Source organism: Schistocerca serialis, chromosome 4 (assembly GCF_023864345.2).
Source record: "Schistocerca serialis cubense isolate TAMUIC-IGC-003099 chromosome 4, iqSchSeri2.2, whole genome shotgun sequence".
Taxonomy (NCBI): Eukaryota; Metazoa; Arthropoda; class Insecta; order Orthoptera; family Acrididae; genus Schistocerca; species Schistocerca serialis.
In genome coordinates this window covers 220,460,640-220,475,536 of record NC_064641.1, presented here as the reverse complement: position 1 = coordinate 220,475,536, position 14,897 = coordinate 220,460,640, and the positions used below count along the sequence as shown (strand labels likewise).

The 14,897-nt window shown below is 46.2% G+C and overlaps 1 protein-coding gene across 6 annotated transcripts in view; it reads right to left on the bottom strand.

Annotated features, from left to right (window-relative positions):
- The window catches only part of LOC126474018 (putative mediator of RNA polymerase II transcription subunit 12), a 951,360-nt gene that overhangs the window by 361,967 nt on the left and 574,496 nt on the right, over positions 1-14,897 (bottom strand). For all 6 annotated transcript variants that reach the window (XM_050101418.1, XM_050101421.1, XM_050101420.1 and 3 more), the window contains one exon: positions 1,334-2,630. In XM_050101418.1, the coding sequence (XP_049957375.1) occupies positions 1,334-2,630 (1,297 nt within the window). The remainder of the gene's footprint in view (positions 1-1,333; positions 2,631-14,897) is intronic.

Sequence of the window (14,897 nt, the reverse complement as noted above, 5' to 3'; positions counted from 1 at the left end):
GGCACGAAGTCGGCGTTCCAAAACAGCCCAAAGGTGTTCTATAGGATTCAGGTGAGGACTCTGTGCAGGCCAGTCCGTTACAGGGATCTTATTGTCGTGTAACCACACCGCCACAGGCCGTGCATTACGAACAGGTGCTCGATCGTGTTGAAAGATGCAATAGCCATCCCCGAATTGCTCTTCAACAGTGGGAAGCAAGAAGATGCTTAAAACATCAGTGTAGGCTTGTGCTGTGATAGTGCCACGAAAAAAAGCAAGGGGTGCATGCCCCCTCCACGAAAAACACGACCACATCGTAAAACCACCGCCTCCGAATTTTACTGTTGGCATTACACACGCCGGCAGATGAGGTTCACCAGGCATTCGCCATACTCGCACCCTGCCATCGGATCGCCACATTGTGTACTGTGGTTCGTCACTCCACACAACGTTTTTCCACTGTTCAATCGCCCAATGTTTACGCTCCTTACACCAAGAGGGGCGTCGTTTGACATTTACCGGCGTAATGCGTGGCTTATAAGCAGCCAGCCACTCGACCATGAAACCCAAGTTTTCTCACCTCCCGTCTAACTGTTATAGTACTTTCAGCGGATACTGATGCAGTTTGGAATTTCTGTGTGATGGTCTGGATAGATGTCTGCCTATTACACATTAGGACCGTCTTCAACTGTCGGTGGTCTCTGTCAGCCAACAGAAGAGGTCGGACTGTACGCTTTTGTGCTACACGTGTCCCTTCACGTTTCCACTTGACTATCACATCGGAAACAGTGGACCTAGGGATGTTTAGGAGTGTGGAAATCTCGCGTACAGACGTATGACCCAAGTGACACCCAATCACCTGACCACGTTCGAAGTCCACGAGTTCCGCGGAACGCCCCATTTTGCTCTCTCACGATGTCTATGACTACTGAGGTCGCTAATATGGAGTACTGGGCAGTAGGTGGCAGCACAATGCAACTAATATGAAAAACGTATGTTTTGGGGGCGTCCGGACACTTTTGATCACATAGTGTAAATTTATTTCAGTATATTGTATTTTATTTAAAGGAATATTTTGTATGATGTCAGTGTAAACGAAAAACTTACTTTTCACTGATCGTCTCCCTTAATAAGGAATTCTCGAGTGTCAGAGACAATGTGTCATTCACAACAGTCCGAATTATTTGCATCTTAACAGTAACGAAGTGGTGAGAACATACCTGTTCACTCAGTGAACAGTTAGTGCTAATGCAGGTCTGTCTTCTTTCGTGAAGTCACGTAGAATTGTAATTCATGAGAACAGTATTATTATAGGCTGAAAAGAAATTTATCACATACTTGCTTAAATACTTACTCGGCTTGACCTTGCCGAGTATCGCAGTGGTTTTCCTGCTGCTGTTGCTGCTTTTTCTGTGACACCTGCTGTGGAGTCTGCTGGTGGAGCTGAGAGGCTTGGTGGTGGTGCTGTTGCAGAGGCAGTTGCTGATGGGGCGACGGAGGCGGTTTCTGCTGTTGCTGCTGCTGCTGCTGGTGCTGCTGCTGGTGCTGCTGCTGCGGCGAAGACTGTTGGTGATTCTGTGGTGGTGATTTGTGATGCTGTTGATGTGCTTCTTGGGTATTTGGCGAAGACTGCTCGTGGTATTGAGAGGGCTGCTGTTGATATGGTGATGGTTGATGGTGGTAAGGGGATGGGAGCTGGTGATAAGGTGATGACTGCTGGTGGTGTGATGACTGTTGGTGATAAGGTGATGGCTGCTGGTGATACTGTAGGCTCTGTTTCTGAAGTGGCGATGGCTGCTGACGGTTCTGTGGGGCCTGTGGGGGTGATGGGAGTTTGTGATCCTGAGTGTCCTGTTGGTTAAGTGGTGATGACTCTTGGCACTGTTGTAGTGTTGATGGCTGCTGGTGATGTTGAGGAGCCTGTTGGCTAATTGGTGATGGCTGCTGGTGATGCTGAGGGGTCTGTTGCAGTGGTGACAGTTGTTGGTGATGTTGAGGGGGCTGTTGGTGTATTTCTGATGGCTGCTGGTGGTGTTGAGCAGCCTGATGATGAGGTGGCAGCTGTTGGTGATTAAGTGGGGACTGTGGATGTGGTGAAGCTGCTTGTTGGAGATATGGAGATTTCTGATGGGGTGAAGGTTGTTGGTGGTGGTATGGGGACTGCTGATGTGGTGAAGGTTGCTGGTGATGGTATGGGGACTGCTGATGTGGTGAAGGCTGCTGTTGATGGTATGGGGACTGCTGATGTGGTGAAGGCTGCTGTTGATGGTATGGGGACTGCTGATGTGGTGAAGGTTGCTGGTGGTGATATGGTGACTGCTGATGTGGTGAAGGTTGCTGGTGGTGATATGGTGACTGCTGATGTGGTGAAGGTTGCTGGTGGTGATATGGGGACTGCTGGTATGGAGAAGGCTGTTGGTGGTGATACAAGGGCTGCTGATGAGGTGAAGACTGTTGGTGATGCTGTGTGTGCTGGTACTGCTTCTGGGGTGGTTGTTCTTGCTGATCTTTTTGTTGTTGCTCTTGTAAGTGGTTCTGCTGCAGTTGCTGTTCTTTCTGTTCCACTTGTTGTTGCCAGTGCTTTCTGTCATCCACTTCAACATCCATTGGCCGTCGTTTAGCGCCGTTCTTTTCCTTTGACCCGGAAATTCCTAAAAGACAAAATGATTCATTTTACTAACCATGATACATCATACCTGTAAATATAGGAAGTGGGTATCGAAAGTAAAAATCTCTCTATGATGTTTATCATTAGTATTTTAGAGCTACTTTTAGTACTGTTCCACGTGACAGGACGCAGGACGAATAAGGCAAATAATACACAATGAAATCATCATACAAAATGAAAGAGAGGTACTTTTGAAATGCTTTATAGTACATATTAATTCCGCAGCGGACCGGCACTTACTCGTGCAAGTTTCAGTTATTTCACAACACCCAATCGAAATTTCTGGAAGTGTAAAAAAACAGAACTCAGCGTACACGTCAGAAATACGTACTTTTATACTTTCTTTGCAGGCTATAAATAAGTTCCTGTGATATTCTGCGTGGCGGCGATGTTCTTACTTTCTTTGTCACTTTCAGTTCGGATTTTTCATAGCTTTTAGGTAAATCTGAGACTAAGTTCGTAACTACTTATTAAGAAAAAGTTAATCTTTTCTGTGACTCATTCATTAATAGTATAAAAGGTCGCACAATACGAAGCACTATTTCCAAAAATCACATAGTTGAAATTAAACATTTTACTAACCGATTTTTGCCCTGCATACTACTCAGATCGGATAATGTACGAGGGTCATTCAATAATGAGACACACAAATTGGTCTGGAGAAAAAAAGTGTGTGTCTCCAAAACAATACTTTTTCTACTTTTCAAAATAATCCCATTGAACATTTATGCACTTGTTCCAACGGGTTGCAAGCTTTTTTATTCAGGCTGCAAATAATTCTTTATCTTTATGTTTGAACCAATTTCCCACAAACTTTTACAAGCCCTCGTTATCCTGGAACCCCTGTCTACGTAATGCACCAAACAAATGGAAATCACTAGGTGCTAAATCAGGACTGTAAAGGGGATGAGGCAGTATTTCCCAGCCCATTTTGTCGATGGTTTCACGGGTTAGTTGTACAATACGAGGATGTGCGTTGTCTTGCTGGAGAATCACACCTCTCCTCTGATATTCAAGAAGTCTCTCTCTCATGGCTGGCTTCACCTTGTTTAAAAGCAAACCCGAGTAGTATTGGCTGTTCATTGTACGCTGCTCTTCGAGATAATCACAAAAATACGGATCTTCAGCATCCCAACACACCGTCAACATGACTTTCCCTGCTGATGCTTGGGTTTTTAATTTTTTCTTGACAGGTGAGTTGGTGTGCTTCCACACCATGCTTTGTCTTTTTGATTCTGGCTCAAAATAGTGAACCCAAGTTTCATCAAAAGTTAAAATTTTGCTGAGGAAGTGCTCACCTTCTCTTTCATAACGCTCCTTTAGCTCTGTGCACACTCTCAACCTTGTTTCCTTGTGTAGCCGCGTCAACTCCTTTGGGATCCATCTTGCACATGTTTTGCAATACTTCAGCTTGTTACAGATAATGTTACGAACTGTACCAGTACTAATTGAACCTTATCAACTAGCATCTCCAGTCACACGGCGGTCGGCACGAATAATGTCGTCAATACGACTTCCAAGTGAGGGACTTGAAACTGCAACTAGTCGGCCAGAGCGGTGTTCGTTAGTCAGTGAGTCGCGACCATTTTTGAACTGCTCTACCCATTTGTAAAAAAATTACACGATTCATAAAACCTTCACCACAAACTTTAGACATTGTACACTATATATTCACTGGTTTCTCGCCTACAGCAAGTAAAAACCGAACAACAGAACGTTGTTCAATTAATGTGGACGTTTCAAGCGGACTCGCTATCTTGAAATGTATTTTTGAGGTTATAAACAAAACAATGTTGATACATCAGCTGATCAGTGCTCGTCCCTAGTGATGCCCACTTAAAGCCATGAAAGTATCAAGCTTGCCCTGCTAACAGTATTTTCCTAGGACAATTTGTCTCTTAATTATTGAAGGACCCTCGTACTTATCGAAAAATTTCCACATATATATATATATATATATATATATATATATATATATATATATAGAGAGAGAGAGAGAGAGAGAGAGAGAGAGAGAGAGAGAGAGATTTGACATCTGTGTCGCTTTACTGCGTGTCGGTGCGTAATGCTTTACAAAAGTCTTCAACTTTTGCTTGAGCAAGCAGCAAAGAATATTTGTAATAATGACCAATGTTTGTTCGTGGGAGATTAAATTCAAGGATGGAAGTATGACATGGGTACGAACAATCAGGAAAATACTGATTGGAAAGTTAAAACGGAGATTTCCACAACGCTATGAGTTTAGGAGCTTATGTCTTCGATGGTGAATGTTCTGAACAAATAATCAAAGAATTATACTTAAATCGAAGCAGCACAACTTATCAACTTAAATGAAATAACACTGAAAGAAACAGCGTGGAACTCCTACGCACAATGTTAGAGTCGCTACGTGCAGTGATATGTTTTCATTGATCGGACTGAAAGGCAAGTTAGACAGTCAAACGAGAAAAGAGTGTTGTGAGAGGTACGCTGGACATGGAGGAAGACGACATCTGTGGTGAGCATCCACGTTTCCATGCTTCGGTCATGGATTCGTTTTCGGACGCCTCTTTTGGAAACAATGAACGAAGTTCCTTTAAATCGTTGAGATTTGGACCAGATGGAGTAGTAAATCGACGGTGACCTGTTCAAAAGCAACTTTCTGGCGTTTACCGGTACTGGTTTCGGGAAGCACGGAAAGAAGCCTGGTTGGCCGGAGACCTCACTCCTCTCGAAATGGAGTCAGTGCCTTAACAAGTTCGTGACTGGCGCTCAAGATCGTCAGTATGAGCCGAGAGGCCGTACGGCTGACGCTTTTAAGCGGGTGAATTCTTGTGCTAAACACTGCGAATGTTTTCAGCTAAGAAAACATGTTTACATTAGCAACTAAAAAAGTCTAAAGACTCATTATCTTGCCTTCCAAATTATCTTTTCCTTGGTTTTTCGCAATGTGCATTGTTTGAAATGACGGCTAAATGACTATACTGGGACCTTTTCACGTGAAGAAGAGCATAAAGCAAGAAAAATTGATGGACCCGTAGTTACTGATTGTACTTTACGAACGAGTATAAGTTCGGTGGCAGGAGGAACAAGACTTTTGGTCAGGTGAACACAGGGTATAAATACAAAATCAAATAGAGCTAATGCAGTAGGAGGTTCAATAATGAATAAAAAATAGGAGTGCGGGTAAGCTACTACAAACAGCATAGTGAACGCATTATTGTGGCCAAGATAGACACGAAGCCCACGCCTACTACAGTAGTACAAGTTTATATGCCAACTAGCTCTGCAGATGACAAAGTAATTGAAGAAATGTATGACGAAATAAAAGAAATTATTCAGATAGTGAAGGGAGACGAAAATTTAATAGTCATGGGTGACTGGAATTCGAGAGTAGGAAAAGGGAGAGAAAGAAACGTAGTAGGTGAATATGGATTGCGGGTAAGAAATGAAAGAGGAAGCCGTCTGGTAGAATTTTGCACATAGCATAACTTAATCATAGCTAACACTTGATTCAAGAATCATAAAAGAAGGTTGTATACATGGAAGAATCCTGGAGATACTAGAAGGTATCAGAAACATTATATAATGGTAAGACAGAGATTTAGGGACCAGTTTTAAATTGTAAGACATTTCCAGGGGCAGATGTGGACTCTGACCACAATCTATTGGTTATGAACTGTAGATTAAAACTGAAGAAACTGCAAAAAGATGGGAATTTAAGGAGATGGGACCCGGATAAACTGAAAGAACCAGAGGTTGTACAGAGTTTCAGGGAGAGCATAAGGGAACAATTGACAGGAATGGGGGAAAGAAAGACAGTAGAAGAAGAATGGGTAACTCTGAGGGATGAAGTAGTGAAGGCAGCAGAGGATCAAGTAGGTAAAAAGACGAGGGCTACTAGAAATCCTTGGGTAACAGAAGAAATATTGAATTAAATTGATGAAAGGAAAAAATATAAAAATGCAGTAAATGAAGCAGGCAAAAAGGAATACAAACGTCTCAAAAATGAGATCGACAGGAAGTGCAAAATGGCTAAGCAGGGATGGCTAGAGGACAAATGTAAGGATGTAGAGGCTTATCTCACCAGGGGTAAGATAGATACTGCCTACAGGAAAATTAAAGAGACCTTTGGAGAAAAGAGAACCACTTGTATGAATATCAAGTGCTCAGATGGAAACCCAGTTCTAAGCAAAGAAGGGAAAGCAGAAATGTGGAAGGAGTATATAGAGGGTCTATACAAGGGCGATGTACTTGAGGACAATATTATGGAAATGGAAGAGAATGTAGATGAAGATGAAATGGGAGATACAATACTGCGTGAAGAGTTTGACAGAGCACTGAAAGACCTGAGCCGAAACAAGGCCCCAGGAGTAGACAACATTACATTACAACTACTGACGGACTTGGGAGAGCCAGTCCTGACAAAACTCTACCATCTGGTGAGCAAGATGTATGAGACAGGCGAAATACCCTCAGACTTCAAGAAGAATATAATAATTCCAATCCCAAAGAAAGTAGGTTTTTTTTTTTTTTTGTGGTTTTAGGGCGCAAAACTACTATGGTCATTAGCGCCCAGCCCGTGACGTAGAAAACAGGAAAAAAAACGAAATGTAAAATCAGCAGCAATGGAAACAAAGTCAGAAAATTGGAGAAACTAAAGGCAGAAGGAATGCTTAAAAGTGCACTATAGAAAGGGGTTTGTTGTCCCCCCAAAAAAAGCTTCAAATGACTGACGTCATTTCACTGTCACTAATAAACTGTAGAACGCGGTCAGCTGAGCGCGTGTCATCTGCTAAAATCGACGATAGATCAGGCGATAGCTGTAGACGGGATCGTAACGGATTAAAATAGGGGCATTCAATTAAAAGGTGTCTGACCGTCCACAGCTGAGAGCAGTGGGGACAGAGTGGGGGAGGATCACCGCTTAAAAGATGTCTATGACTAAAAAGACAGTGCCCTATCCGGAGTCGAGCTAAAATTACCTCCTCCCGACGACGCGTTCGGGAGGAAGAGGTCCAAGCGCAAGGAAGGGCTTTCACTTCCCGCAATTTATTGTGGGGAAGTGTTGACCAATGCGCATGCCATAAATGAGTAACTTGGCGACATAAACCGCTCCGTAGATCGCTAAACGGAAGAGACTGAAGAGCTGGCCGAGGAAGAGAGACTGCAGCCTTGGCCGCTACATCGGCCGCCTCATTTCCACAGATACCAGCGTGTCCCGGGAGCCAGAGGAACGCCACTGAGACGCCCCCCAGGTGGAGCAAGCGCAGACAGTCCTGAATCCGGTGGACCAGAGGGTGCACAGGGTAAAGAGCTTGGAGACTTAGGAGAGAGCTGAGAGAATCTGAGCAGATTACGTACTGTATCCGCTGATGGCGGCGGATGTAGTGGACAGCCTGGAGAACAGCGTAAAGCTCCGCAGTATAAACCGAACACTGGTCGGGAAGCCGAAAGTGATTTGGGGTGTCGCCAACAATATAGGCACTCCCTACACCTAACGATGTTTTCGAGCCATCGGTGTAAATAAACGTGGCTTCCGTCATTTGTAAACATAGAGCAGCAAATGCCCGACGGTAAACAAGTGTAGGGGTACCATCCTTGGGAAATTGACATAGGTCTCTGAGCAAGTCAATCCGGGGACGGAGCCAAGGCGGTGCTGTACCCCAAGTTGTCAAGAAGGTTTTAGGAAAGCGGAAGGAGAGAGAATGGAGCAGTTGACGGAAGCGGACTCCCGGGGGTAGTAGGGAGGAGGAGCGGCCTGCATACCCGACATCAAAGGAGGCGTCGAAAAAAAGGTTATGGGCTGGATTAGCAGGCATGGAAGACAGATGGCTAGCATAACGACTCAGAAGGACTGCCCGCCGATTGGACAGCGGAGGTTCAGCAGTCTCAGCATAAAGGCTTTCCACAGGGCTGGTGTAAAAAGCTCCAGACACTAAACGTAATCCACGGTGGTGGATAGAGTCGAGACGCCGAAGAATAGACGGCCGAGCAGAGGAGTAGACTATGCTTCCATAATCCAATTTCGAGCGCACTAAGGCGCGATAGAGGCGGAGAAGGACCACTCGGTCCGCTCCCCAAGAGGTACCATTCAGGACACGGAGGGTGTTAAGGGAACGCAGACAGCGAGCCGAAAGATAGGAAACGTGGGAGGACCAGCACAGTTTTCTGTCAAACATAAGACCCAAGAATTTAGCGACGTCGGAAAACGGAAGGTTGACAGGACCTAGATGTAAGGAGGGCGGAAGAAACTCCTTACGTCGCCAAAAATTAACACAAACGGTCTTACTGGGTGAGAAACGGAAGCCGGTTTCGATGCTCCACGAGTGGAGGCGATCGAGACATCCTTGAAGACGTCTTTCAAGAAGGCTGGTCCGTTGAGAGCTGTAGTAGATCGCAAAATCGTCCACAAAGAGGGAGCCCGAGACATCAGGAAGGAGACAATCCATAATTGGATTAATGGCGATGGCAAACAGTACAACACTCAGCACGGAGCCCTGGGGTACCCCGTTTTCTTGGGAGAAAGTACGGGAGAGAGTAGTGTTCACCCGCACCCTAAATGTGCGCTCTGCCATAAATTCGCGAAGAAAAAGGGGCAGCCGGCCTCTAAAGCCCCAAGAGAACAGTGTGCGGAGGATGCCTGTCCTCCAACAGGTATCGTACGCTCTCTCCAGATCAAAAAATATTGCTACCGTTTGGCGTTTCCGGAGAAAATTGTTCATGATATAAGTGGAGAGAGCAACAAGATGGTCAACAGCAGAACGATGCTTTCGGAATCCGCATTGGGCTGGTGTTAAAAGACTGCGGGACTCCAGCCACCAAGCTAAACGGTAATTCACCATACGCTCCAAAACCTTACAGACACTACTCGTGAGAGAAATGGGGCGATAGCTAGAGGGGAGATGTTTGTCCTTTCCAGGTTTCGGAACGGGAACGACAATAGCTTCCCGCCATCGCCTGGGAAAGGTACTGTCGGTCCAAATTCGATTATAAAGGCGAAGGAGGTAACGCAGGCTATGGGTTGATAAATGCAGCAACATTTGGACATGGATACCATCCGGTCCTGGGGCGGAGGAGCGAGAAGAAGAGAGTGCATGTTGGAGTTCGCGCATGGAGAAAACAGTATTGTAGCTTTCGCGATTTTGAGAGGAGAAAGCAAGATGTCGCACTTCCGCAGCACGTTTCTTCGGGAGAAACGCCGGCGGGTAATTTGAAGAGCTCGAAATCTCAGCAAAGTGCTGACCCAATGAGTTAGAAATTGCGACGGGGTCCACTAAGGTATCATGCGCGACAGTGAGCCCAGAGACCGGGGAGAAACTAGGCGCGCCTGAGAACCGTCGAAGCCGACTCCAAACTTCCGAGGAGGGAGTGAAGTTGTTAAATGAGCTAGTAAAGTATTTCCAGCTTGCCTTCTTGCTATCGCGGATGACGCGACGGCATCGCGCACGGAGCTGCTTATATCGGATACAGTTGGACAAAGTTGGATGGTGACGGAAAATGCGAAGAGCACGTCGCCGCTCACGTATTGCGTCACGGCATGCCTCGTTCCACCAAGGGACTGGAGGGCGCCGGGGCAATTCGGAGGTGCGTGGTATTGAACGTTCCGCAGCTGTGAGAATAACGTCGGTAAAATGTGTGACCTCATCGTCGACGCTGGGAAAGCGACGGTCATCGAATGTCGCTAGAGACGAAAAAAGTGTCCAATCGGCTTGGGCAAACTTCCAGCGTCGCGAGCGCATATATGGCAGTTGAGGCTGCAGTCTAAGAACACATGGAAAGTGGTCACTCGAGTGTGTATCATCAAGGGCGAACCATTCGAAGCGCCGAGCTAGCGGAACAGTACCGACCGCAAGGTCCAAATGGGATAAATTTGCCGTGGAGGCAGACAAAAATGTGGGGACCCCAGTGTTGAGGCAGACTAAATCCGCTTGGTGGAAGACGTCTAGCAATAGTGAGCCACGTGGACAAGGATGTGGAGATCCCCAAAGCGGGTGGTGGGCATTGAAGTCCCCAACCAGCAAATAGGGGGGTGGAAGCTGATCAAGAAGTTGAAGGAGATCAGCTCGTGTCATTGGTGTAGACGATGGAATGTATACCGTACAAAGAGAGAACGTGTATCCAGAAAGGGAAAGACGGACGGCGACAGCTTGGAAGGAAGTGTTTAAGGGGATTGGGTGATAATGGAGAGTATCATGGAGCAGAATCATGAGTCCTCCATGGGCTGGAGAGCCTTCAACAGAGGGGAGGTCATATCGGACGGACTGAAAATGAGGGAGAACAAAGCGGTCATGGGGACGCAGCTTTGTTTCCTGAAGACAGAAGATGACCGGCGAGTAGGATCGTAAGAGGATCGACAATTCCATCCCGATTGGCGCGAATGCCGCGGATATTCCAGTGGATAATGGACATAGGGTGAACAGAAAATGGAGGAACGTGACCAAGGGTGCTGTCAACTCAACGACTGCTCAGAGCTTGCGACCGACAGCATGGAATGGCATTCAGTCGAAGGCAGAAGATCCTGATCCATAGGTTGGTCAGGAGCAGCTCCTGCCACCAACGATCGGCCAGTTGACCGGCCACCAACAGTGCGCCTCGGCGACACAGAAGATGGCCGAGGGCGATTTCCGCCAGGTGGTGCTGTAGATGGGACACGCCTTGGCGGAGAAGGAGAGGAACTGTGTTTCTTCGTAGCTTTCTTGGAGGTATGATGTTTAGATGAAGGAGGAACCGATGGTTGTGAAGTTGCAGTACGTAAAAACTCTTCACGAGAATGCTCTTTTTTTGAAGACTTGGCGTCTGACTTTTGGGCTCGAGATTTAGCAGAACCCGACGAAGGGTGAGCCATAGAGTGGGCAGGCGAAAGAGGTGAGGTTGAACGGGCGATCTTTGCGCTGGCCGATCGGACGACCGTGGTACTAAATGTGAGGTCGCAAGTCTGCGTGGCCGCCTCCTTTGTTGGCCGAGGAGAAGCAAGGACGGTGCTGTATTTTCCTTTCTGAGGCACGGTGGGCTGTCGACTGGCGAGTAACTTTCGAGCAGCAAAGGTCGACACCTTTTCCTTCACTCTTATTTCCTGGATCAGCTTTTCGTCCTTAAAAACAGGGCAATCTCGAGAGGAAGCAGCGTGGTCATCCATACAGTTGATGCAGCGAGGGGATGGAGGTGGACAAGCACCCTCATGGGCATCCCTGCCACACGTAACACATTTGGCCGGATTGGAACAGGACTGGCTGGTGTGGTTGAACCGCTGACATCGATAGCAACGCGTAGGGTTTGGGACATAAGGGCGAACGGAAATTATCTCATAGCCTGCTTTGATTTTTGATGGGAGTTGAACTTTGTCAAACGTCAAGAAGACAGTGCGGGTTGGAATGATGTTCGAGTCAACCCTTTTCATAACCCGATGAACAGCCGTGACGCCTTGGTCAGACAGATAGTGCTGAATTTCTTCGTCAGACAATCCATCGAGGGAGCGCGTATAAACGACTCCACGCGAGGAATTTAAGGTACGGTGCGGTTCCACCCGGACAGGGAAGGTGTGGAGCAGAGAAGTACGCAGCAATTTTTGAGCCTGGAGGGCACTGTGTGTTTCTAACAACAGGGTGCCATTCCGTAATCTGGAACAAGACTTTACAGGACCCGCAATTGCGTCGACACCTTTCTGAATAATGAAAGGGTTGACCGTGGAAAAGTCGTGACCTTCGTCAGACCGAGAAACAACAAGGAACTGTGGCAACGATGGAAGAACCGTCTGTGGCTGAGACTCAGTGAACTTACGTTTGTGAGCAGACATAGTGGAAGGTGAAGAAACCATTGCGGAAGAATCCCCCATGATTACCGGCGTCTCCGATGGCGCGCTCCTCCCTTGTGGGGGCCCTCACCGAGGGCACACCCGCCTTAGGTGATTGTTCACACCTCAGGTCACACCTCCCGACAAACGGACGGAGGGACCAATCGGCACTTTCGGAAGGTATCAGCTCGGGTAATCACCCCTCCCTGGGCCTGGCCTTTACCAGGGGGTACGTACGTGTCCTACCTGTCTATCCGGGGCGGGGAATTACGCGTTACCCCGTCACCGGCTACGCATGGAAGTGCGTGGGTCGGCCTTCAGACACGCACAGGGAGGAAGAAAGAGACAGGGAAAGGAAAGAAGAGAGGTCTCAAACGCCGCAGCGGAGAAAAGGGTAAAGAGAAGAGGTAAAGAGAAGAGGTAAGGAATAGAGAAGGACGAAGAAAGATGAAGACATACAAGCAAGGAAGGCGAAGAGTGCGGTACATTTACAAGCGTCCGTCTCCGGACGTAGGCACAAACCATATTCCCCAGAGGGGGAGAAAGGGAAGGAAAGAGCCAGAGGTGAGTGGGGGGGGGGGGGGGCGAAGATGGGGGATGGGGAAGGATACGGAAAGGGAAGGTATGCAGCCCAGAAAGGAAGGAAGGCCACATTAGCTCGGGGTCCCGTGCTCGCTACACACGTATCCACAAAAGAGTTGTGGATCCCCTGGGGGGAAAGAAAGTAGGTGTTGACAGATGTGAAAATTACCGAACTATCAGTTTAATAAGTCACAGTTGCAAAATACTAACACGAATTCATTACAGACGAATGGAAAAACTGGTAGAAGCCGACCTCGGGGAAGATCCGTTTGGATTCCGTAGAAATATCGGAACACGTGAGCCAATACTGACCTTCTGACTTATCTTAGAAGAAAGATTAAGGAAAGGCAAACCTACGTTTCTAGCATTTGCAGACTTAATGAAAGCTTTTGACAATGTTGACTGGAATACTCTCTTTCAAATTCTGAAGGTGGCAGGGGTAAAATACAGGGAGCGAAAGGCTATTTACAATTTGTACAGAAACCAGATGGCAGTTATACGAATAGAGGGGCATGAAAGGGAAGCAGTGGTTGGGAAGGGAGTGAGACAGGGTTGTAGCCAATCCCAGATGTTATTCAATCTGTATATTGAGCAAGCAATAAAGGAAACAAAAGAAAAGTTTGGAGTAGGTATTAAAAACTATGGAGAAGAAATAAAAACTTTGAGGTTCGCTCGTGACATTGTAATTCTGTCAGGGACAGCAAAGGACTTGGAAGAGCAGTTGAACGGAATGGACAGTGTCTTGAAAGGAGGATATAACATGAACATCAACAAAAGCAAAACGAGGATAATGGAATCTAGTCGAATTAAGTTGGGTGATGCTGAGTGAATTAGATTAGGAAATGAGACGCTTAAAATAGTAAAGGAGTTTTGCTGTTTGGGGAGCAAAATAACTGATGATTGGCGAAGTAGAGAGGATATAAAATGTAGACTGGTAATGGGAAGGAGAGCGTTTCTGAAGAAGAGAAATTTTTTAATATCGATTACAGATTTAAGTGTCAGGAAGTCGTTTCTGAAAGTATTTGTATGGAGTGTAGCCATGTATGGAAGTGAAACATGGACGATAAATAGTTTGTACAGGAAGAGAATAGAAGCTTTCGAAATGTGGTGCTACAGAAGAATGCTGAAAATTAGATGGGTACACCACATAACTAATGAGGAGGTATTGAATAGAATTGGAGAGTGAGGAGTTTGTGGCACAACATGAGAAGTAGAAGGGACCGATTGGTAGGACATGTTCTGAGGCATCAAGGGATCACAAATTTAGCATTGGAGGGCAGCGTGGAGGGTAAAAATAGTAGAGGGAGACCAAGAGATGAATACACTATGCAGATTCAGAAGGATGTAGGTTGCAGTAGGTACTGGGAGATGAAGAAACTTGCACAGGATAGGGTAGAATGGAGAGCTGCATCAAACCAGTCTCAGGACTGAAGCCAACAACAACAACAACAACAACAACAACAACAACAGATAAATCAACAGATAAATGAAAGTGAACGAGAGAAAGATGGCTGGAAACTAAGACTTCAAGTACTTAGCACTTGAATCACAGCATAGTATCATGGGCACAAATGAGTTTTGTGACATTGCAGTATCGTAAAAGGTGGCCAGTATGATGATAAATATTTGCTAGTCAACAATGGCAACAATAAACAAGCCACTGAAATTTTCGTCCTCTTAATAGCAAACCAGTGGATCTCCTCAGGCTACACTTGGAACACAAAATGCTTCAGCGCGTAGCTGATAAAAGAAAGACAGTTCAGAGAATATTTTTCTAAACAAACATATAAAAACAGGTCTAGAATCCACCGCTGGGAACGTGGAAGCATATAACAACTACTGAAGATATCTAAAATTTGTCTGTCCAACAACAAGAAAATGTGTACTTTTGTCACC